This window comes from Saccostrea cucullata, unplaced genomic scaffold (assembly GCF_032062105.1).
Source record: "Saccostrea cucullata isolate Sc308-1 unplaced genomic scaffold, CSIRO_AGI_Scuc_v1 ctg973, whole genome shotgun sequence".
Taxonomy (NCBI): domain Eukaryota; kingdom Metazoa; phylum Mollusca; class Bivalvia; order Ostreida; family Ostreidae; genus Saccostrea; species Saccostrea cuccullata.
Window position 1 is genome coordinate 71,331 of NW_026935523.1, and position 24,641 is coordinate 95,971.

Consider the following 24,641-nt stretch of genomic DNA (forward strand, 5'->3'; position numbering starts at 1 on the left):
ATTCTTTGATTCTTACAGAGAATGACTCTTAATAACCTTTGATCCACAACAAATATTTTAATAAAATAAAATTAATATCCACTCCCCATGGATCCACCACTAATAAGTTTAAATCTTGATCACACATGGATATATAAGCTTAATGTTGAAATCAATTGGCCATAATCATTTATATCCGTTGATCCAAAACAAATATTTAATCAAAATAAAATTAATATCCACTCCCAATTGATCCACCACTTATGAGTTTAGATTTCGATCACACATGACATATAAGCTTAATGTTTGAAATCAATTAGCTATAATCATTAATATCCTTTTACCCACCACAAATATTTAAAATCAATATCTTACCCCTTGGATCAACCATAACTACTATATAACATTAATATCCACTCCCCTTAGACCCACCACTTTAAAAATTAAGATAATGATCAAACATGACATACAAGTTAATTGTCTAAAATAAATTAACCATAATCATTGATCATTAATATTCCTTGATCCTACCAAAAATATTTAAAAAAGGATTAATATCCACCCCTTTGGATCCACCACTTATAAGTGAAGATTTTGATCAAACATGATAAATAAGTTAAATGCATGTTAAAAATAATTAACCATAAACATCACACGATCATTATTGATTCCTTTGAGACATTACAAATATTTAAAAATATATCTATCCACCCCCTTGGATCCACCACAACTATCAAAACAATTACTGGTAAAATATACATGCCTTTGATCCATTACTTATCACACAAAGAAAGATTACCTAAATTTTTGCAATAAATTTGCAATAATTATTAGTATCCTATGATGATTCACAATAAGCATGATAAGGAATTAAAAATTCAATATCAACTCCCCTTGGATCCGCCACTCAAAACTTTAGACCATGATAACACATGACTGAAAAGCTAACTGTTCGAAATCAATTAGCCATAATCAAAAAGATATAGCCTTTTAATTAGATCCACCTACAAATAACTCATTTTGATTTGTCTGAGGTAAATGTGAAAAACCATGCAATAAACAAAGGAAAATATTGGAACCCATTCCCTTTAGATCCACCATCCTGTCTTTGGATATTGATCATCGAACTAATTTATTCTCTTTATCTTCTTATCATTAGGTTGGGTATCTTCATCGTGTTTATGAATGAATATATAACAATGCTATTATAACAACATCTATACCAAATTATTGAACAATGAGATCAATTTTAATTGCATCCCGTATGTTTCTCTTAATAAACCTGAAATCTGTAAATAACATGATGAAATTAGACAACATCTTTATAAATGCATTCATAGCTATACTACGGTACTTTATTTACTACTAGTAAGTTTTTTTTGAAATTTAATTACCATGATAACATCCACCAGCTGGACTATTAAAACTACATTGGATAACAAATCAATTAAGTTTTTACATACATTATGTTCATTATAATTAATATTACAATTTACGAGGGTTGTCCGTAAAATTCGTGGACAACGTTGATAATAACTGACAAACATTGACAAAATGTATGAAACTATTATTTTCATTAAATTCATATTTTATTTTAAACACATGCAAGTTTTCAACAAAAACAAAACACAAATAGTAATATTCTTATCAGATAAAAAAAAAAGACACACTCATACCCGGAGCACTAAAACAAAAATTCTTGACGTAACCGACGTCAAAAGCTTGATTCCTAAATACGAGCACATGTAACTTTTCTCAACATAGGTACGTTTAACTCAATACAAGTTTTGAAGTCATTTGCACGAAATTTGTTTCATTCTTAAATAATAATTTAACATTTCCTGTATCATATCCTGCAATCATCCAATCACTGTCCATGATAACATATTTTACAGCACTGCAAGAATAATGGTTTTCCTTCACGCTCATCCTGTAAATTCCGAAAATATTATATGCCACTTAAATACTAGTGAACGATGTTTTAACAAAGGTGTTTTTCCGGTGTCAACGCAGATTTTTATCACTGTTCACTGCTCCACCTATTCCGAAAACGTCTCTTTTTTAAACGTTTCCGATCCTGTCTTAATAAGTTCTAACGCTGATTGCTCAGCCATTTTGAGACTTTGAACGTTCAAATTTTGCAGGTTTGACCTGATAACTTCTTCAATTCATAATGTAAAATTCTATCAGATTTTCCAACAATTTTTAAAAATATATTAAAAAGTGATAAATATTTTTTTAATTAAAAATTCATTCCAAGTTAATTATGAAGACATAATTGTAATTAAACATTTAAAATTGAATAAATTTTTACATAATTCAATTCACATTAAGTTTTGAATATGCCAATAAAAAATATCAATGACTCATTTTTTATTAAATTTTTGGCTTGTCCACGAACTTTACGGACAACCCTCGTATATATTGGAAGTGAACAAAAATTCTTTAGGTTTCTAATTTAGTGTTACCAGGGGTTTTGAAAAATCAAATTTTGAAAAATGCATTACAAAGAAATATACAAAACATAATTTCCAGATATTTTTTTTCATCAAACATTGTTTTAGAAGAGGTGTACAAATCCATATATAGACATTAAAAGTATTGTACACAGGTCCTTCATTTATAGTGAAACTCTTAAACTCCAGGGAAGAACCTAATAAAGTTCAAACTATGTTGCGTATGACCTTAAGAAAACTGAATTTCCATCCTGCATGGTGCAGTCAGGCGATATTGATCAATATCGCTTTTTTCATTGAAATACATCTATAAAATGTATGTCAAACTTTATATCTTTTATCTTATGTCAAATACTTAAACTTCCTAAATATGAATTATTGTTCATTATGAAAGAGAAGACCTAATTTTTAAAGAAAGCATCTACCGGGTATATGCATCATCATGTCAAGGTCAGTCAATCCCTTTTAGTGTATTATAATTCTCTTGATTTTTGTCCTCCACTTTAGCGAATGCAAGATTTCATTAATTGAATCTTATCATCTAACATCTGTTGGTCTATTCATCTGTCACAAAAACTTAAAACCTTGGTCATGACTTTTGAATGAGATGAGATAGGGCTCTCGACATGTTCAGATTATACATGCATAAATCCATGTGGCAATTCCTTTCGTAATGAACTAGTACATATATGTATTGAATAAATGATTTTTGACCATGTTACCTTGACTTTGAAGTATGACCTACTTTTCAAAAATCCTTATGACTTTTGATTTAGGAGAGGTAGGGTTTTCATATTTTACATGTGCATTATCTGTGGCATGATATTTCTGGGCATGCTATGATTCCTGACCCCTTGACATTTACCTTCATGCTTGACCTAATTCAAAAAATGGTGCTACATTGAATAAACTCTTCAATGACAAATAATAGGGTTTTCATATTTGACATAATATGTCGTATATACTATTATAACAACATCTCACCAAATATGAATAATTCATATGATACAAAAAAAAAAATTAAGATTCTAAGGTATTTCCATACATATTATATGATTGGTTCTTTGTTTTTGAAGTGATAATTTTTGGTTCACACAGTTTTTTTTTTTAAAGAAAAATAGAGATTTCACATCCATACCACTGCAGCAGTTGATCAGATCCACCCTTGTGAGTACCCTATCAAAGTACGTACATCTCCCTGCCCCCTTTGGGGCTTATTTTTTTTTAAATTTATTCCCAATGAACTTTTGTTAAATCTATAAAAATACACTGAACTTGAACTCCATTAACCTTAGACAGGCACAATGTGACATTATAATCTAAGTGATATGTGACATCCTAGCTGACAGAGTTGCAACTCGTGAGAAAAAAGCTATCCATGCCAAAACATATTCCTCCTCCCTTGGGTAAGACAAAAAACTAATAAACGTGATAAAAAAATTTTTTACTATGTTTACACCCCAAAAAATCTTTAGTCTCTATGGGGTAATATCTACCACATAGAGATCCCTGATTCCATTTTGCCAGAAATAACCCCCAATTAAATTTATAACATGCATATTGTAATGGGCTAGTAATATACTTCATCACTCCAGTCTCGTACATCAATTAATTTCTTCAGACACTGACTGACAGCAGAATTCCAATGAACATTTTGGGGATGATGTTAATGGAGTAATTCACACACGCTAAATCATTCAAATTGATTTAAAAACTTGCGTGAATGAACAGTTGTTAAAATAAAGTTTAGTTTACTTCTTACTTCCATCATCATGACAATCATCCAGACAGGTGGTAGTCTTGTTTACCCCAGACTCTCGCTCTCGAGACTTTGCCCGAGCGAGCGTCTGGTCTGATTCCTATTTTATTTTTGTAATTTCAAGTCGAGGCTTATCGAGAAATCGGTATGAATTTTCATTGGATGATACATTCTCTTCGATGCTAAGATCTGTATTCTTTAAAAAGTCAGAGGCTGCGCCTTTACTTTTACCTAGTTTTATGGAAAAAACCTTTATGTGCTTTACAAGGAACAAAAAACGCACATATCTTTGTTTAAAAAGTAAATTCTCACCGGTATTTTCATGGGAGTTGCCATCTTGTTAGCCGGTTTAGCGACCTCTACTGGTTACAAAAATTAAATAGGAATCAGACCAGACTCTCGCTCGGGCAAAGTCTCGAGAGCGAGAGTCTGGGGTAAACGAGACTAGACAGGTGGTCTTCTTATAAAACGCTCATTTGACTTTGACCAAGTGTGGACTAAAAGGCCGAATTGACTTTGACCTAGTGTTCACTAAAAGGCCGAATAAATGATAACCCAACTTCAGTAGATTAATTTTTTTTAATTGGAATTTTCAAATCTATTTATATCAACTGTATATTAACTGCTCACTCTGGTCTTGTTCTAATTAATATTTTTTTTTTCATAATTAATTTACGGTTACAAATGTAAGAATATGTAAGATACCAACATTATTTTTTCTATTGAAAATATTCATTGAAGTACAGCTAGCCCCCCCCCCCCAAGTTAATACTATGGTAAAGTTATATAAAGAAAATGCAGTATACTATGATCAAAAATGGTACAGTAAGAAGTTGGCATAAGAAAAAGTCCCCCCCCACCTCGAAATTTGATTTCCGAATTTCAGCAATTTTTTTTTTTTGCTTGTCAACTTTTCCAGGCCAAATACACTGTAATTAAAAAATACAAACAATTGTCTGGCTCCCCCTTTCAAAAACGATGCTTCTTGCCTGAATCAACAGTTGATTTATTTTTTTCATTTCCATGCCAGATTTTTTTTAATTGAAAGAATTAACTATCAATTAATAAATGTTTTGTGTTGTGCCAGATGGTATAACAACATGCTACACTGCTATTCAATAAAATAAATTTTATACATTTTATTTTATAATTTAAATATATTTTTTATTCCACATTGCAAATGCATGGAAATCGCGTATTTCATAGGTATGATAGAGGGGGCACATTATTTAATCATTGTTTATAAACTTCAGCGCACAGAGCATGGTCGAACCACTCTATACACAGAGGATTGAAAATCTATTGTAAGATTCACCCTCAAACTGTATTCCAAGGGGTATACATACACGCACATGTGTATATTACAGGATTCGGATCCACACCTACATACGGACACCTGCCATTTCTTATTTATTGCATAATAATAGTCGTCAAGTCCCGTCTTCGAGCACTGTCTACATGTACAAGTTTCAAAATGTTAATTTCAGATTTTAAAATGATATATTGTTCATCATTTCTACCTCATCTGAGGAAGAATATAAAAGATTGCAAGTGTGTTTAATTTTTTTTAAATCTAAATATATTAACAATTTAAATTTGTTATTTTTTTTTCATTTAAAGTTTTATAATGTTCTTATTAGGATCTGCTTTTCAAGGAATATAATGATATATATGACATCTTTTTTTTTCTAATAGGTTTTTAAACTCTGGACATATTTCATTTTAAATTTCAGTTTGTTCAGCATTATTTTAAAAATGTCAATTTGTTCAGAAGTAAAAAGGAATAAGTGATGGGGGTGGAAAATCTAGATCTGGGGCGTGTAGATATCGTTTCTCGGGAGTTAGCAAAAGAGGGATTGGAAGTTTTAACTCCAAACTCTATAGTAGCTGTAATATTATTCAAACATAATATGAGATTATGAAAATAAATAAAACCAATAACTTTGATAAAATTTCCGTGAATTCCAACTCGGATGAAAAAAAACACAAATAAATTCACGTTCAGTTTAAGTTAAGACCTCCTCGCCCCAAAAGATGGACCCGTCCAAACTTAACAACATGGTCAATATCTCGAAGTAAGGACTTTTGCCTTTACAAAAAAAACCATTAAAGGTTGTCTAAAAGTTTGTGGGAAAATAAATGAAACACAAAATAAAAGATTTAATTCTTGCTTTCAAAATGTCTCATATCCGATCTAGTCTTCTTACTACAAGATCCGCTTTGCAGAGTTATGTCCCTTTCTAGGATCGAAGACAAAGATTTGAAAATTAATACGTATGGTCATTTCATTACTTAGAATTATTTTTTTTTAAACTAAACAATGATAGCTAATGTATTTTTTATTTTACAATACGTTAGACGATTACTTTTTCTTTGAAAGTTTAAAATAGAAAAATGACGATTTATAGATTATTGATTTAAATTATCTTAATTCAGTAAAGCTGTCCCCGGGGAACTGTTGGTTTATAGGGAATGTAATATTTCTCGAGTGTATGTATGTTTCTGCTCTTGTTTTCAGGTTAAACTCTTGCTTAAATTCGTTCTAATGTACACGCAAAGCTAAATCTTCAAATTAAATGATGTAGGATGCAATGGAAGTTTCAGAATACACAATAACTAAAAATTTCAGTCAACAGTAATAGTCGGATAAATTCATATTCAAATTAAAGAAGAAAAAACTACACCATCACACCGCGATTAGTTGCAAAACTGTAATAGTTGGGCATAGAAAACGTTGGTTAACATTCAAGAATTGTACAACCGTAACTATGACTTGTACATTAACATCAATAAAGTAATAATGGAGAGCTAAAGTAATATTCCTTATACATTTTATCGTAATTCGGTAAACAACAACAACAAAAGAAACACCCCCCCCCCGACGTTTCAATTACGCTGCGAATATTATGGATCAAAATTATAGAATTTATTCAAAACCCCATCCCATTCAAAAAGAAAACAGAAAAGGCTTTCAAAGGCCTGATTATTTCTGTATGGTTTTTACTTGATCTATTCTATCGACACTTTTCCTCAAGTGCATGTTGATATAAAACTAGCAGAATATCTTTTTAAAAAATATATATACATGTGGTCTTTCTAGAACGATTAAAAAAATAACAATGATGTCATCTTGTTAAATAAAGTGTTTGGTAGCTTTCTCCAGACCGACTGACAAAATTTTATCAAAATGACCCGAATCAAAACTGTTTTTAAATTCTCGGCCGTGTGTGATATTTGTTAATTGAAGTTGTTTCTCTCTTTCTTACCACTGATGCAATAATTTTACACTGAGTCAAGAGAGAGAGAGAGAGAGAGAGAGAGAGAGAGAGAGAGAAAGAGGAAGCCATTGATGACCTGACCACTGAATGCTTATATGCAAAGCAGTACCCGATTGTTTGATTATTATGATTTAATTGCAGGAGTGTTGAATCTTGAAAAACAGTCTTAATTAAAATCCCTTTTATTAGTGTTGTCATGAAAGAGATGATTTGCAGATGGATTTTCAATTAATTAATTCTAAAAATCTTTTTAACTTTGTAAAAGAGCAATCAAACTGAAATCAGTGAATTGCACACCTTAAATTTCACACCTTTGAATATATATTGAAATTTTGCCCGAAGGAAGGTAATCTCACACCTTTCAGAATTTAAGTCTATACGATTATATACACATATATTCCAGAATTCATCCCCACACTGACTGATCATTACACATGCCATTTCCTGCTTATTATCCAATTGTGTATATTACATAGCTTGTTTCAGAATAACTACTCTAAAAATTATTTTTAAAAGTTTTCCTAATAAAAATCACATTTCAAAGTGTTGATTTATGATCATACAAAACATATTGATTATTCTTATTAATAGATACTATTTGTTGAAATTTTATTAATTGATAATTATTGTGTTATTACCAATGAAAACAGTCATTGATATCTATTGAATGAAAAAAAATTCAACATATTTTGATGTGAGCAGAAACATAATATCTGTTATTTATGTCTTTGATGTAAGACTCATTCAAAAATCTGTTGCAACTTATTTCAATAACCATGATTAGAATTCCTACATGAATAAAATATTTTTCAGTTTTTTTCATATCATATAACAGAATCCATCACCAGGTTATATATTCAGTCAGTCGTACCGGTGTGTTCAGTTCTCTTAAATGGTCATAACTTTTTTTCTTTTTCAATGAAATTTGGCAAGTATGGTTTTATTTTTCTTGCAATGGCATTAACTTTGTAAATCTTACATCATAAATTGTATGAGATCTGAAATTTACATAGGGAGAATCCATCACCAGGTTATATTCAGTCAGTCGTACTCGTGTGTTCTCTTGAATGGTCATAACTTTTTTCTCTTTCAATGATATTTGGCAAGTATGGTTTTATTTTTCTTACAATGGCATAAACTTTGTAAATCTCACATAAGTATAATGAATTGTAACAGAACTGAAATTTACATAGGGAGAATCCATCACCAGGTTATATATTCAGTCAGTCGTACTTGTGTGTTCAGTTCTCTAAAATGGTCATAACTTTTTCCTTTTTCAATGAAAGTTGGTAAGTATGGTTTTATTTTTCTTGCAATGGCATAAACTTTGTAAATCGTACAACATAAATTGTATGAGATCTGAAATATACATAAAGAGATTCCGTCACAGGGTTATATTCAGTTAGTCGTACCGGTGTGTTCAGTTCTCTTAAATGGTTTTTTCTCTTTCAATGAAATTTGGCAAGCATGTGTTTCTTTTCTTTGCAATGGAATAAACTTTGTAAATCTTACATGATAAATTGTTAGAGATCTGAAATTTACATAGGGAGATTCCATCACCATGTTATATTCAGTCAGTCGTACCGGTGTTTTCAGTTCTCTTAAATGGTCAAAACTTTTTCATTTTTCAATGAAATTTGGCATTAGTAAGGATTTTTGTTTTCTTTTAAAAGCATGAACTTTCTAAATCTGAAACTATAATTTGTAAATATTAAAGGACCGAAAATTTCATAGGGAGAATCCATCATCATGTCATGCTCAAACAGTCGTACTGGTGAGTTCCCATAAAGTCAGTTTATATTATATAATAACTTTTTTAATGGATAGGGGTGTTTTTAAACATTAAAAAATAATTCAATATTTTAATACTTGAGAAACTTTTCTACTAATTATTCAAAATTGTCTCAAATTCCCTACCACAGGTATAAAGATTGACACATAGGGTATTTCTCTGTGTATCCATTTAGGTAGACTGCTAGCACCAAGGCAATCACACCTGTACAAAATTAGCCCCTCCCTCAACTGGAATAAAAATACCACCAGGTAGAAATTCTCTGCCTTTTAATGACCATTTCTTTTTCTTCTTTATTGTCAATGATATTTAGCCAATTTGGAATAATTTTTTTGTTGTTGTTGTTGTTGAAATATTTTATAAGATAACTTTCTTATCTGCATTATATCAAGTTACATTTATATCCACATATATTACTTGCATTAATTTACAAAAAGAAGACTATGTTAAAATGTAAAATTTACATACAAATCTTGTTGCAGTGATGTTTAACAATTAGAAATCAAATTGATAGTTGTCTAAAATATAAAATATATTAACTTTACAATATTAAAATATTTAGGAGTTGATGCCTCAGATTTAATTACACCGGGAAAAGCAAAGACAATCTGCGCATAATGGTATAGAGGCATAAAGAAAAACCTTTGTGTAGAAGTTGACCCCTCAATTATTTTACAGTGAAGAAAACTATACCTTAAGTTCGACTTGGTTTATGTACGAGTTGACTGTAAATCCTAGAGATCTCAACTGCGCTTTGTAATCGTAGTAAAATAATACATTCTTTTATGCATTCTTGCAACAGAGATGCAAGAACTCGGACAGAAAAATTTGGCCATTTGGTTGAGTCAATAATTGATCTAAAGAATAAACTTTAAGGATTAATTCACGTACATTTAAATCAATCTAGTCTCATTTATATTCATTTCATTGAGATATTGGTTTAAAATGCTTGAATAAGTCCATTATCATCTCAACACAAAGTGAAGCAACTAGCAAGTGAGTAAATGGTCAAAGTTATATCAACAGGTACAGCTAGTATAGCTGTATGAGCCTTGGGTAAATTCACCTTGCAACAGAAAAAAAAACTGCAGGGCAAGCGTCATACCCACCGGTGGTATCTATAGATGATCTGTTTTTGTATTGTATTAACAATTAAGCAATAGCATGACCTTTTCTAGAGGTACGTACACACAAAATGTAGATATCAGCGCCTAAAACTACTTAAAATGTAAAAGACAAACTTAATGAAACCATCATTTATTCTCAATTACATGTACATATACAAAAAAATTAAATACACCAAACAACCTTTAATAGATATTTCACCTTTTACTGCATATAGTACTTCTGGAGATATTTTCCGCTTGCTAATCTGAACGCGGTAAGCTTTTTACGTCAAATCCTATTGTGACGTCAGCAATCCGCGATCTATTATAAATAATTTTAAACTGGTGAAGTAGGATAATTAGATAACTATATAAAAAAGACATTAATCAAATTCACAAAACTGATAACATGTACGGAGACCGTCATTTTGCTCATTAAAAGATTTTGAAGAGTTATATGCCTTTGAAATAAAGAAGAACATTTTTGATTTTACAAAATTTCTGCGGTAAATAATTCATTTAATTTCAAATTTAATAAAAAGTGAGAGAGTATGCATATTTTCACCAAGAGATTTATTTGTAATTCAAATCACAGATGTACTCTTTACAATATCTTTAAAAAAACGTATGCTGCCCATAAACTTCAATGTAAAATTCAATGTGAAATTAATTAGACAATAATAAAGATTTAGTAAATTCCTTTGGTGTAGCATTTTTATTTGATAACATCTTTAAAATACTACCATGATCAACGATACTTGGTCATCCTTTTATTAGGTACACTATATGGTCGTTATACATTGAATACCAAATTTTTGTACAAATTTTAATAAAGTTTGAAGATAAAATGTCCCTTTTTTAGACTTCATGCTTTTCATTAGGGCTGTTTTGAAAGAATTCTGGTATTGACGGTGTCATTAGTAAGTACATGTATAGGCTTATGTCACCTCTGCATTATGGTCTGCAGAGCGAGACATCGTTCCCATCCTAAACATTAGAATCATTTATTAATTGTGCACCATAAAATCAACATGATCACTCTCTTTCTTCTCCATTTAGATTTGTAGTGCAAAAACATCATATATGTATATGTTAATGTTTGCATTCCACAACCATGAGATTTAAATCTCTTCGCCTATTTGCGGATACCCTAGATTCGAAAGTGGTCCCGTTCAAATTTCCGGAATGTAAGGCTTTTACATGCCCTTTCAATCACATTGTCTGTAATTATAGAAATATGTATGACAAAAAAATCTAGACATAAATATCAAAAGCAAATGCTTGCACATTAATCATAGATTAAATTAGCGATATATTGTAATGCTATTCTTAAAATGGGTAGCCAAAAAGGTTCCATAAAACGTACTTCAGTGCATTCATTCTTTAGCTGTTTTCTGATTTCTACATCAAATAAAGGGTAGGAATAGCCGATTACATACCTTTTCCTTCACTTTAATTGTATTATAAGTAATTTTGAAAAGAAAGTAGTAATAAAAAGATAAAAAATAAAATATTAGCGGATTAAAAAGAAAATTCCAAAGACAGTGTTAAAATTTCAGGTACACATGTAGTGCAATTCTTAACTCTAAGTATTTCAATTTTAATTGTAGTTTAACGACTAATTTCTCAGAACTATACCATGAATGTGCAAACGACAAAACTTGGCTTCAGACAAAAATAGAGCTGAGAGATATGGACAAAGTGGACATAGATCGCCTCGAGCAAATCAAAACGTATATTAGCAAAACTGTTACAACAGCAAAGAGTGAAACACCTTTAAAGATACCAGCAAAGTGGATAAGATATGGATACATCTTGGAGGCTTTAAAAGATGATACACCAGTACTCAGTACGACTGAAATTTTAAAAATCATAGACCGTCTTAACTTTGAAATCGGAGATATTGAAATCGGCGATATGCTTGAATTTTTTCATCGCCGTGGGAAAATCCTTTATTTCAGTGTAGAAAAATTAAGAGAAATTGTAATTTTGAATGTTCCGTGGTTTGTAAAATGCTTTAAGCATATTGTTTCCCACCCCGAACATTTGCAAGAAGATCATAGGGAAGTCAAATCAACGGTTGAACGAAAATGGAAATGGTATTTAGAAAAAGGTTTCCTGGAGGATGAACTCTATCAAACTTTGATACGGGAAAAAAACCCAAGTCTAAATATGGAACATCAACGAATATTAGGTGAATATCAGAATAAGTTAGGAATGATGTTTCACATAGACAATTTTGTAATAGATAACGAAAACTTAAGTGGTTGGTATGTGCCATGTGTGAATACTGTAAAGTTCAGTCCAAAAGAAAAGCTGAAGACTGACAGCGAGGCGTCCCCAATTCTATGTTTTCTATTTGAACAGTATCTGCCGTATGATCTATTTGGTAGATTGATTGTGAAGTGTTTGAGTACTAAACATTGGACACCATATGGAGGACATCTGTACAAAACCGGTGCATATATGCGTTATGGAGCACAGGAAAAAGGAGTGCAGGTGTACCTCTTTACATCGGAAAAGGTTATCACTGTTCAAATCATCGGACGGAAAGAAGATTCGACAAAATATGGACGCGCAATCATTACAGAATTAGATTTGATTTTTGAGCAATTTTTAAAAACTTTTTATAAATCTTTAACAAAACATAAAATCGGATATTTGTGCAATAATAAAAATGGCTATGAAAAGAATTCCCATGAACATTGCATTATAACAGAAAAAAACAATGCATATTGCAAGTCATGTGAGAGTGTTTTCGAAACAGAGATAGAGAAAGCTAAAGAGTTTTGGGGACAAGATAGTGAAAAGGTAGGGATTTTTAAAATACAATTTATTTACATTTTACAAGTCGTACTTTGCAATTAAATTTAGTGATTATTTTGTTTTCACTACATGTAATTTGCACTATAAATATTAAGCATTTCTAAGCTAGGTCATTCTTTTATTTTGAACTCTCGTGTCCTTTTTAAGCACATGGGGAATGAAGTAAGGTGGTTAAGGTGTATTTAAGTCACTCTACAGTTCTGGCAGTACATATGTTCATTTTTCTTATAAAGCAAGGTCAAATCAGATCATTGTTTAAGATACAAAAATCTTCTTTGCATCATGAATTGGCAGATACTGTGTATTTATAAAAAAAAAGTGTAAGTTGTGTCAATGGGACCAGACGTCATAGATGAATAACCATCCACTGTCAAACAACCCAGGCATTTAACGTACATTGTACGATAAATTGCATTAAATATTAAGTCATCATTGAACAGACCTTACATATCCGAATGGCTGACTTTAAATCAAAATACAGCGTTGACATTCGTAAATGAATGAAATTATAATTAGAATTAATCTTTTTGTTGGGAATACTAATATAAAAAGAAATGTATGACGAAAGCTGTCCATTTTTAGAGGGGGAACCTAAACATTTGGAGCTTCGTTTCGGGAGGCACCGACACTTTTATGAGATCCCCTCACTAATCAATGGCCCTGGTTACCAAATAGGACTACCAATAATACCAAAACAATATATGACTAATCAGTCACTCACTCTAAGTGTCAAGGTCTTCTTTGAAATCCTTAGTCCCCCGTCTAGTTTCATCTTTGAAAGGATTTGTAGTATTTATGAAATTCATTCTCCATATGAAAGATCGGGGTTCCCTAAACATTGATCCTTGACAATGAGTTATTTAAGGTCCTCAGTTCTACTAAATTAACGTCACAAACACTACTGGACGAAAAAAGTGCTGAGAATCCCAAATTTTACTGATAATGTCTGATAATTACTGATACGGTGCTGTTCTTGCTGATAATTACTGATATTTACTGTTATTATTACTGTTGTTGCTGATAATTTTAGTTGTTGCTGATAAATACTGATAATTACTGTCGTCTTTTACTGTGGATTCTGATAAATACTGTTGAGGTACTGTCGCTGCTGAGAATTGCTGATAATTACTGTTGAGGTACTGTCGATGCTGAGATTTACTGATAATTACTGTGGTCATTGTTTTTAACCTGGGAATGGATTAAAATAGCCTAAGAAATGATTATTTGTTTTTTTTTTTTAAGCATTTTAACAAATTCATTAGAGTCAATTACAAAATAAATTATTCTAAATAAAAAAGTAACATTTTATTAATTTGCTTTCAGTTTTCATATATTAATTTCATTATAATAATTTTTGACCATAATGTTAACATAAGCTTTCATAAATGTTTATGTTTTTTCTTTAAATTTCTCCTTACACGTAGATGACATTATCTGAGGAAAATTATTCTGTTGTATTTGCAGTGGTTTTTCTTCCCAAGTACTTTTTTAAAAAGTTTAATTTTTGTTCAAAAAAATCTCATCTCATATTTTTTCTCACATGTATGTGTACTGTCATCAAAAGCTTTTTGTGGATTTCTTAAATACTTCAATACAGTCAATGGTTTCAAATTTTAATTTATTTTACCGTGTGGAGAACTGAAAATGCATGAGCATATTAAGTTGAACCCCCCCCCCCTTTTCCAATTACTTTTAAATTAAGCTCTCATTTTTAACAAGACAGTATTAAATATTTTTCATAAAATCCAGTCTTGAAGCGTAAACTTTGTTATTTTATAGAAGAATGTGACAGGGTTAAATAATTAAATTGAAGCATCTTTATTTATTTTTTTTATAGATTATGTAGACAGCGCGCTCTAGTTCTCCGATGTCCTCCCTGCGAATTTTATATCGTGTCGCTTTCTAGCTTTCTCTCTCTCTCAATCTCTTTTAATTTATTTGTTAAGGCTTAAGGATTATACACTACATGACATAAATCTTATGCAGAGTGATTTTCAGTCAATGAAATATACGTCTTTCTTTAGGCTAATTCTTTTTTTATTGTATACACTTTTAAGTCTATGCATGGGCATATGGCTTCTAATATTATGCGCCACTCCTTAAACATGTTATATGCGGTCAGTCAATTAAAAAACTAAATAAAATAAATCATTTACTTGAATAAACTTTTTCCATTAATGCAAACTTTGTGCTTGTTGTTATTGAACATACATGTCAACCACGTGTAAAAGTTCTACTTTCGTTTTAGAATCGGGTCAATTATTAGTACATTCTGACATAGGGATATCGTTACGGCTTGCGTTTTTGTAAAATTAGAATTTTGTGCAGTGATTATAATTATTTTTTAATTCCATTTTTCTCCGAGACCTTTGTATAAACGAAAAGTACAGACTTGGTGCTTATTTATATGATTTTACTTGATTGTAGCACAAAAAGGAGGGGGTGAAATACTGTTTACAATTAAGTGATAGCCGATAGGGCAAGGTCTGTTCTTTTGTTGTGTGTTTTAAAAGTCATGCAAGTTATGATAATATACTTATCGGTTTTTTTTATATGCATGAATAAATTTTTTTTAGAGAATCAATTGCAATGAACCATACACATTTCAGAACTGAAGTAATTATAACATTTATTCATGAGTGCGATACACAACGTCATGCATGTTTCTGACATTCAAAATCCATACATTTAAGAGTTTTTTTTCTCGGATTAAGCGAAGTGGAGTTTCCCTGCATTGGGAACAATTCATGCTAATATTAATTCAAAAAAGTGCTTCACTAAACAATCTTTCTCTTTATATCTATATGATTGTATATTTTGCACACTTTTTTTTTTATTAAAAGTGAAGTTAATTTCTCGTCTACGTATTTATCGGTCCCAAACAATCATTAGCAGCGATTCAGAATTGAAAATACATGTGACCACCTCCCCCGGAATATTCTTTTATCTGATAAACAAAATATACTCCCCGGCCTAAATTCCCTTACTTCGCATTTATAGCAACCTACGAAATTTTTTTTTATTTAGTTTCTTATTCACGCATGCCTTTTAGACCTACTGTTATGTATAAAATCACATACATTTTATATGTTTTTGTGGTCTATGTATACTAAAGTAAAATGGTAAAAAGATTCATATTTAAATGATTGATTGATTGAAGAAATATGCGTAAAACTAAAAAATGAAATTAAATACTGAAGAAGATAGATCTTTGAGAATTGAAATAATAATGAAAATAAGTCTGTACAACGTACATGATGTACGAGGGCCGTTCAAAAATTACGCGGACTGTGCTATTATTTACGCTTACAGACGTCATATAGCTATAAAATTTCACAGTAATATGTATCTTAATGATTCCAATAAATTTCGGGCAAAATTTCTGTATTTTAAAAAAATTCTACTAAAATTATCGGTATGTTGATGTCGTTGATGGAGAGGTAAGGCGCACGACAAAAAAATTGAAGCAAAAGCATGCGGATTCAAAAATTTAACTCAATGATTTTCTAAAATTCGCGATATTTTTCAACAATTTTCTCAAATGTACCTTTAAATTGTTCTATTATTATGTATTAAGATTTTGGACGTAATATTTGAAGTACTAACAGAAATATAGTGATTTTTCTCTGATGCGATTCCCGTAAAAACGACTGTGAAAATGACGTTTCCTGAATTGACGGCGCACCAAACTTTTGTTAAAATATGTGTAATGCTCGAGATATCGGCAGCATAGATCCAAAATATGCATAATAAAACATGTAGTAAACTAGGCTACTCATGACATTTGCCCACAAATAGCAAATTGAAATTTTAGACAGTTAGACCTCTGTAAAAAGGCTATACGGGAGGACGGGAAGAAGATTATAGACGAAAAGTTAACTTTATCCGGACTGTAAAGAACGTGATTGAGAGTCACCAATATCACACTATATCTCATAAGTAGTTTTTGGTTTTAAAACAAAAAAGAATATTCTTTACTTGTTTTATAGATTTTAAGCTTGACAAGAAATGGTGTTTGGATGTTGAGTAGATAAGGTAACTCAAACTATACAGGTACTCAAGGGAAAATGTTAAGAAAATGAAAGCTCAATTCCATATTTTTTATAATGCTTGTGACGTCGAAGATTTTGCTGCGCCGTGACTTAATGGTATGTCCTGAAAAATCACTCAAAATCAATACCAATTTACAACATTTTTATATGAAATTTTGAAGACCATATAAGTAAAGATTCTTTTATATTATTTGTGAAATTTTGCCCGATTATATGTCAAATATTTCTTCTGTGCAACAAGTCCGCGTAATTTTTGAACGGCCCTCGTACATGCATATATCTTTTTTTTCATTATAGTACCAAAGTGTTCTATTCTAAATATTTTTTCTATCAATTTTATATTCGTCATCAAATTCAATATTACGGTTTTTTTTTTCGTGCGACCATAATCTTTAAGATTGTTCCAAAGTAGCGAGTACATGTACAGTGTCTACAGGTAGTTTGTTCATTGATAACACCGGTAGCCGCAGACGAAGAACAATAGGTAATTAGTGCCCATTGTTACGCTGACCACTACAATTTGCATGGAATATACAAGTTGTACCCCGTTCTACCCCGGGGCTGAAGACTTGTAAACAATACAGCAAAATCACAGGTCGATCACCGATTTCTGATCAATTGAAATCAATTAAAAGGTGTTTTCCTTTCAACTTTTTACCATGCAAAATTAAAATCGATTAATTTGATCATATACTAATAGTAACATATTACATTAAGTTTCATTTCATTTATTTCCCATTCCATAAAATCAAATAAAAAAAATCAATGAGATTTCAAAACTGATTAAATAAAAAATGATTTTGTATTTAAATTTTAAGACAAACTAAATACATGTACCTTTCTACCAGGGATTCTTAACATCTAATTTTTAATCACCTCGCCCCATTTGCCGGTTGCACATGCATACAGTGTGTACTTGTACATATGTACATGTGGAGGAGTTTAATTTTTGGACGATCTACAAACGTCTACATAACATTAAAATAAATGAATAAATAAATAAATTTATTAAAATCAGTGCCCACAGATTGAACATATTCAAACCTGTTTTCACCTCTTAGTTACTTTTGAAAAGGGATAAAATTTCTAATTTCCTAGCAAATTTTTCAAATATTTCGACAAAAAGAGACCAGAAAACCGAACATTTAACAAAATGAATATAATTGTTTTCGAGAAAAAAAGGCCTTCAAAAACAAAATGTTGTCCAAACTCGACCAGTTGACCTAGTGAAAACGGAACAAATCCAACTTTTCTAGCCTGCAGGAAACTTTTTTAATCCCGATTTTTTCCCCATCCATTACGAACTTTTTTCTTATTACTGAAAAAAAAGATCACCGATCTCCCTACATAATTTTTTGGAGTCGGGAAAGGCGGCGATGGATCTTTTTTAAGATAGCATAATTTTCTTTTATTTACAGTTTATTTTTCAATAAGATCTTATGCGAAAGTAAAATTCCATTTTTTTTCTGCCGTTAATTTTGTTTATTAATTCTATTTCTATATATTCATTCTATTAATAATTCATTTGATTATTGTCAAAATTTTCACAAAGTTAACGTAATGTAGAAATTGAGATCAGCATACATACATACAGTCATGTAATTTTGCCATAAGCAGAACATTTAAAAAAAATATGAAAATTTTGCCATGATAATTCAAGTAAAAGAAAGTAATAATTGAAGGTTTTTATAGCCCTCTGTTTTATTTTAAACCAACTACCAGGTTAAAAACAATGACCACAGTAATTATCAGTAAATCTCAGCATCGACAGTACCTCAACAGTAATTATCAGCAATTCTCAGCAACGACAGTACCTCAACAGTATTTATCAGTATTTATCAGACTCAACAGTAAAAGGCAACAGTAATTATCAGTATTTATCAGAAACAACAAAAAATATCAGCAACAACAGTAATAATAACAGTAAATATCAGTATTTATCAGCAACAACAGCACATTATCAGTAATTATCAAACTTTATTAGTAAAATTTGGGATTCTCAGCACTTTTTTCGTCCAGTAGTGAAATGATGAAGTGTCCAATCAGACCATAGTTATAGAGGATAGGATGAACATTTACACTTAGGAGTATTATGTTTTCAATGTTTCATATCTGAGCATTTAAAGTTATCATAGTTACATGTAGGGACTTATATTAAAGACTGATAAAATGAAAAAAAGAATTTTTAGATAAAGTTCTATAGTTAAAATTAATTCTACAACGATTATTGCTGAGATCAAGGAAATGCTGTGGACATTTTTCTCCAATATATCGTCGCCCGCGTGGCGCAGTGGTTAGAGCGTCTGCTCTGGAGTCGCGAAGTAAGGAGTTAATCCTTACGTCGCGGGTTCGAATCCCACTGCGGGACGTGGAGACCGGTCCTTCGGATGAGACCGTATAAACCGAGGCCCCGTGTCTCTGTAGATGTTGGCACGAAAAAGATCCCTCACTGCTCAATGGCCCTGAGTGCCGAGTATAGGACAAAATTTTTAGCCCTCCACCGGCAAGTGGTGGCGTCTCCATATGAGTGAAGAATTCTCGAGAGGGACGTTAAACAATATACAATCAATCAATCAATCTCCAATATATCACGAACGTCATCAAAAAATTAACAGAAACACGTATCATATTTGTGCAACTAAAATGAATATTTGACTCCAAAATGAAATACTTATTTAGACCACATCGATGGATCGCCTGAACACTTTATATTGCAAAAATTAGCTGATGAATGTAGGTGTTTAGCTCTACTGGTCAGATACCAGAAGAGCTTATGTGATAGTAATGCGTCCGTCGTCCGTCCGTCTGTCTAGCTGTCTGTCTGTCTGTAAACAATTTTTCAAAATGCTACTCCTCCTACAGATTTGGTTTGATTTCAATATAACTTGACACACAAGTAGACTACACTAAGATACATAATTCTGTGCATCGGTTTTTGATTTCGATGAACGGCGTTGCCATGGTTACTAAAAAAATAGAAATTTCTGTGAAATTCTTTAAAAATGCTACTCCTCCTACAGATTTGGTTCGATTTCAATATAACTTGGCACACAAGTAGACTATACTAGGATACATAATTCTGTGGATCGGTTTTTGATTTCGATGAGCGCTGATGCCATGGTTACTAAAAATAGAAATTTCTTTGAAATTCTTTCAAAATGCTACTCCTCCCAAAGTTTTGGTTCGATTTCAATATAACTTGGCACACAAGTAGACTACACTAAGAAACATAAATTTTTGATTTCAATGAACGGTGTTGCCATGGTTACTTAAAATAGAATTTTTTTTAAATTCTATGAAAATGCTACTACTCCTATAGTTTTGGTCTAATTTCAATATAACTTGGCACACAAGTAGACTACACTAAGATACATAATTCTCTGCATCGGTTTTTGCTTTGGTAATGACCATTTTTCTATTTATTACTGTTTTAAAGTTTCAAGTCGCAACCGTTACTTTTATCTTCCTTTGTTTTAAGTATAAACCAGTAGAGCTACAGCCTCGACAGAGACGTCTGGTTATAGCTATAAGCGGGGCAGTTCCGCGAACCTCACTACATCATATTTTAACTCAATTATTATAGTGATAAAGCAAATTAAAAACTGATTTTTTCATTGTGTTTAAAAAACTTAACAATTTATGACACAAACAAATTTTATGATAAATAAATGTTTTTTAAAGCAGCAACAGCTCAAACCGTCTGACTTCCGTTCGCAAGTAAACACAAACAAGCTAATTCAGAGAATTTATGTCCCCCACTTATGGAAAAAAGAGGAGTATGTGCAGTTTGGGGGTGTAGTGTCAGAACACCTCCCCCAATGAATTTGTAGAAATGAATATATACATGCATATTGTAGCAAATAAAAATGCTTATACATGTATTGATATAAAGATTCGATTGTCTATTCTTTACAATGTGTATAAAGGAATTTTTAATGTAGAATACATGTGTATAAATGCCTAGTATATAGGCCTAGATATGAGAAAAAGCATTTGAAAAAAAAAAAAAAACAGCACGGAACATCCGGTACTCGAACTCGGTACCTCATGCATTTGAAGCGAACGACATACCTCTTCACCTCTGAAGCGCTGCATCAGTTGCGAAGGAAATTATATGCACATACTCCAACATACCTTACCTTTATTTGATGGTACTAAGTTTACTACTGTCAACAGTTTACACAATGAATAGCGTATAATTTAGCTTTTATTAGGTCACCTGAGTAAACTCGGGTGACCTATTGCTATCCATTTTCGTCCGTCGTCGTGCGTCGTGCGTCGTCCGTCGTCCATCGAGTGTTAACATTTGAACGTTTTCAGCTTCTTCTCTGCAACCACTGAACCAATTTCAACCAAATTTGGCACAAAGCATCTATAGGTAAAGGGGAACAAAAATTGTGAATTTCATGATCCCTGCTGCCCTGGGGCCTGAGGAGTGGGACCAAAACCACTAAAATTAATGCAATCTTTAAAAATCTTCTTCTTTACTCCTGAACATCAAGCAGTCAAACTGTTTGCATGATTGTAATCAGCGATGAGTCCTCTACCAAAATTGTGAAATTCATGGCCCTGGGGTCAGGGGTACTAGTGCTAGGGCGGGGCTAAATAAGTAGGTAGTGAAAATGCATTATTTCTTTGAAAATCTTCTTCTCTGCTCCTGGTTATTAAATAAACCAACTAAGTACATAGTTATGATAAGCAAGAGTACCTCTACCAAAATTGTGAATTGTATGGCCCCAGGGTCAGGGGTTCTGGTGTTAGGGCGGGGCTCTATTGATTATATAGTGAAAATACAGGAATTCTTTGAAAATCTTCTTCTCTGCTCCTGGGTATTAAATAAACTAACTAAGTACATAATTATGATGAGCAAGAGTGCCTCTACCAAAATTGTGAATTTTGTGGCCCCAGGGTCAGGGGTTCTTGTTTTAGGGTGGGGCTCTAATGATTATATAGTGAAATGCATGAATTCTTTGAACATCTTATCCTGTGCTCCTGGTTAATATACTAATGATCTAATTACATATTTAAGGCCAGGATTTATTTTATTTTCAGTTTTACAAACCCTCCGCTCAAGGTTTTGAATTTTCAGAAAAAAATAAAAACATTTTTTTCTTTCCGATGTCAAATTTGAGTCGGGATCAAGATTTCAAATTTACGAACTCACACTTCCGGTTTTACGATGAAACGGCAGGTAAATAAAGCTAGATAGCTTGGTTTAACAAGTGTAAAATTTATTGATACGAGTGCCATTCAAAACGTTTCACCTGTTCAAAGGACAAATAAAATGCTGACGACTTTGTTGCACAATGACATGCTGGTGAGATAATTATGTATTCGTTTCAAAAGTATCCTGTCTGTAAATTATTTTCCTAAACCTAAACATAAAAAAAATGCTGGCCTTATAATGAAGAAAGGGGCCTCTTTCAAAATAGATAATTTCAGGGCCGCTGGGTCAGGGGTACCAGGAGGGTGCTTTGACTAAAAATAAATTAATGCTTTGAAATCTACCCTTTGCTAAGCAATGGTGCCTCCTTCAAAATTTGTGAATTTCATGGCTTTTAGATTAAAACACGAACCAAATACAATTGGTGGAAAGTTGTTACATGATACTCAGGTGACCTATAAGCCCGTGGGCCTCTTGTTAAACATTTCTACACTAAGGGATGTAATAAGAATATAAAGTTTTATTCTGTTTTATACGTAAGAACTCTTCATGTCCCTGTGCTAAAAATAGTGACATGTAATACAATCAATACTTATAAAACAAATGGGGCGGGGCACTTTGAGAGGGGTAAAAGAGGTCCTAGGGACTTTTGTATAAATTACATTGCAAAAGCTCAACATCCTCTTGAAATACAAGGGCTATTCATTAAATAGTGAGACTTTTTCAGTAAAATCAGATATAGCCTTTTATTCTTTTCTATTTTAGTAACATTCCTTCAAAATAATTCCCCTTTACTTAATAACATCTTTGAAGTCGTTTTATCAAGCTTTGGTACACGGCTCTGTACTTCGAAAGCGGTATACTTTTTAGACACTGACACGCAGCTGAACTTTATGGAGAACGAAAATGGAAACTACGTCCACATAGCATTTTTTTAATTAAGGGACTAAGAAAAGTCGCATGGGGATAAATCTAAAAACAAAGCGGGCGATTTAGCTGCTGTATTATATTTCTACAAGAGAAATCTTGTGTGTACTTTGTAGTGTGTGCTGGAACATTATAATGCAAGAGATTGATTCCCCCCCTCATTCAAGCTTTGGGTCTTCTGTTTTTGTAATGATTTTGTACCTCAGGTATTTTATTTTTCGCGTAAACATTTTTTTTAGTAACAATTTTGCCTATTTTTAATTGAATCTGAGCGAATACCTCGTTAGAATAGAAAAGGATTGCATACAAAACCTTCTTAGCTGTTTTGCCGCGTTTTGCAATGGTAGGTCGTTTTCATTGTTTGTCAGCCATATTTTTGTTTTCAGTTTTCCTTTCAGGTTCATAGAAATGTAGCCAAGTTTTATCTCCTGTAACAATTTCAGGTCGACGTATTTTATCCCATTTTCCGATAAATTTTAAAAGTTTTTGAGAATTGTGCAATAGCATCCTTTTAGCCTGTAATTTAAAATATGTGGGATCCACCTCGAAGATACTTTCCTGACTCCTAAACTATCTTTTAAAATCGTACAAAAGTTACCCGATGAAATGTTCAGCTTCTTGGCGATATGATTTGCGGTTACTCTGCCCTCTCTGTCGATAACACATTTACTACTGTGACTGATTTTTCATTGATAACTGATTTGATCCTTCCTGAATGTTTAATATTTTCATCTGCATCCCTACCAAGTTTGAAATGCTTTATCATCTGATAAACGGTTTTCATAGATACTAGAATTTTCATATAGTGACAAGAGTTGTTTGAAAATTTATTATTACGTTATATTTATTAGAAAACAATATTTGGTATACGACCTGATGTTCAAAATGACCTTTCGGGACTTTCGATCTGTTTTCATGTTAACAGTGTCCGCAGGGTGGGTCCGAAAAAGATACTCTCATTGAAAATCGCTTTGTAGAAAGTTTGTGACTAGGTGTCAAATCAATAGTATGGAAGACAATAAACATTTTATCATGTGTTTTCATTCAATCAGGTGTAAAATTTAAAAGGAGAACATGTAGTGTCATTATTTAATGAATAGTCCTCGTATTGCCCGAAAACGATATTGTTACACTCAAACAGAATGTATACATTTATGACCTTGAAGTTTGACCTTTTGACCTCAAAATCAATAGGGGTCTTCCTTAAGCCACAGGTGGCTGAAGTGGAAGTTGTTATGTAAAATTTCATTGTAAAATCTCAAAGGGTTCTCGAGATATCGTGCGGAAACGAAAGTGTTTAAA

At 31.9% G+C, this 24,641-nt stretch overlaps 1 protein-coding gene across 1 annotated transcript in view; it reads left to right on the forward strand.

Annotated features, from left to right (window-relative positions):
* Positions 1-24,641, forward strand: part of LOC134243099 (uncharacterized) — an 89,225-nt gene that overhangs the window by 24,277 nt on the left and 40,307 nt on the right. Inside the window, exon 8 of the mRNA XM_062725314.1 lies at positions 11,981-13,181. Within this exon, the coding sequence (XP_062581298.1) occupies positions 11,981-13,181 (1,201 nt within the window). The remainder of the gene's footprint in view (positions 1-11,980; positions 13,182-24,641) is intronic.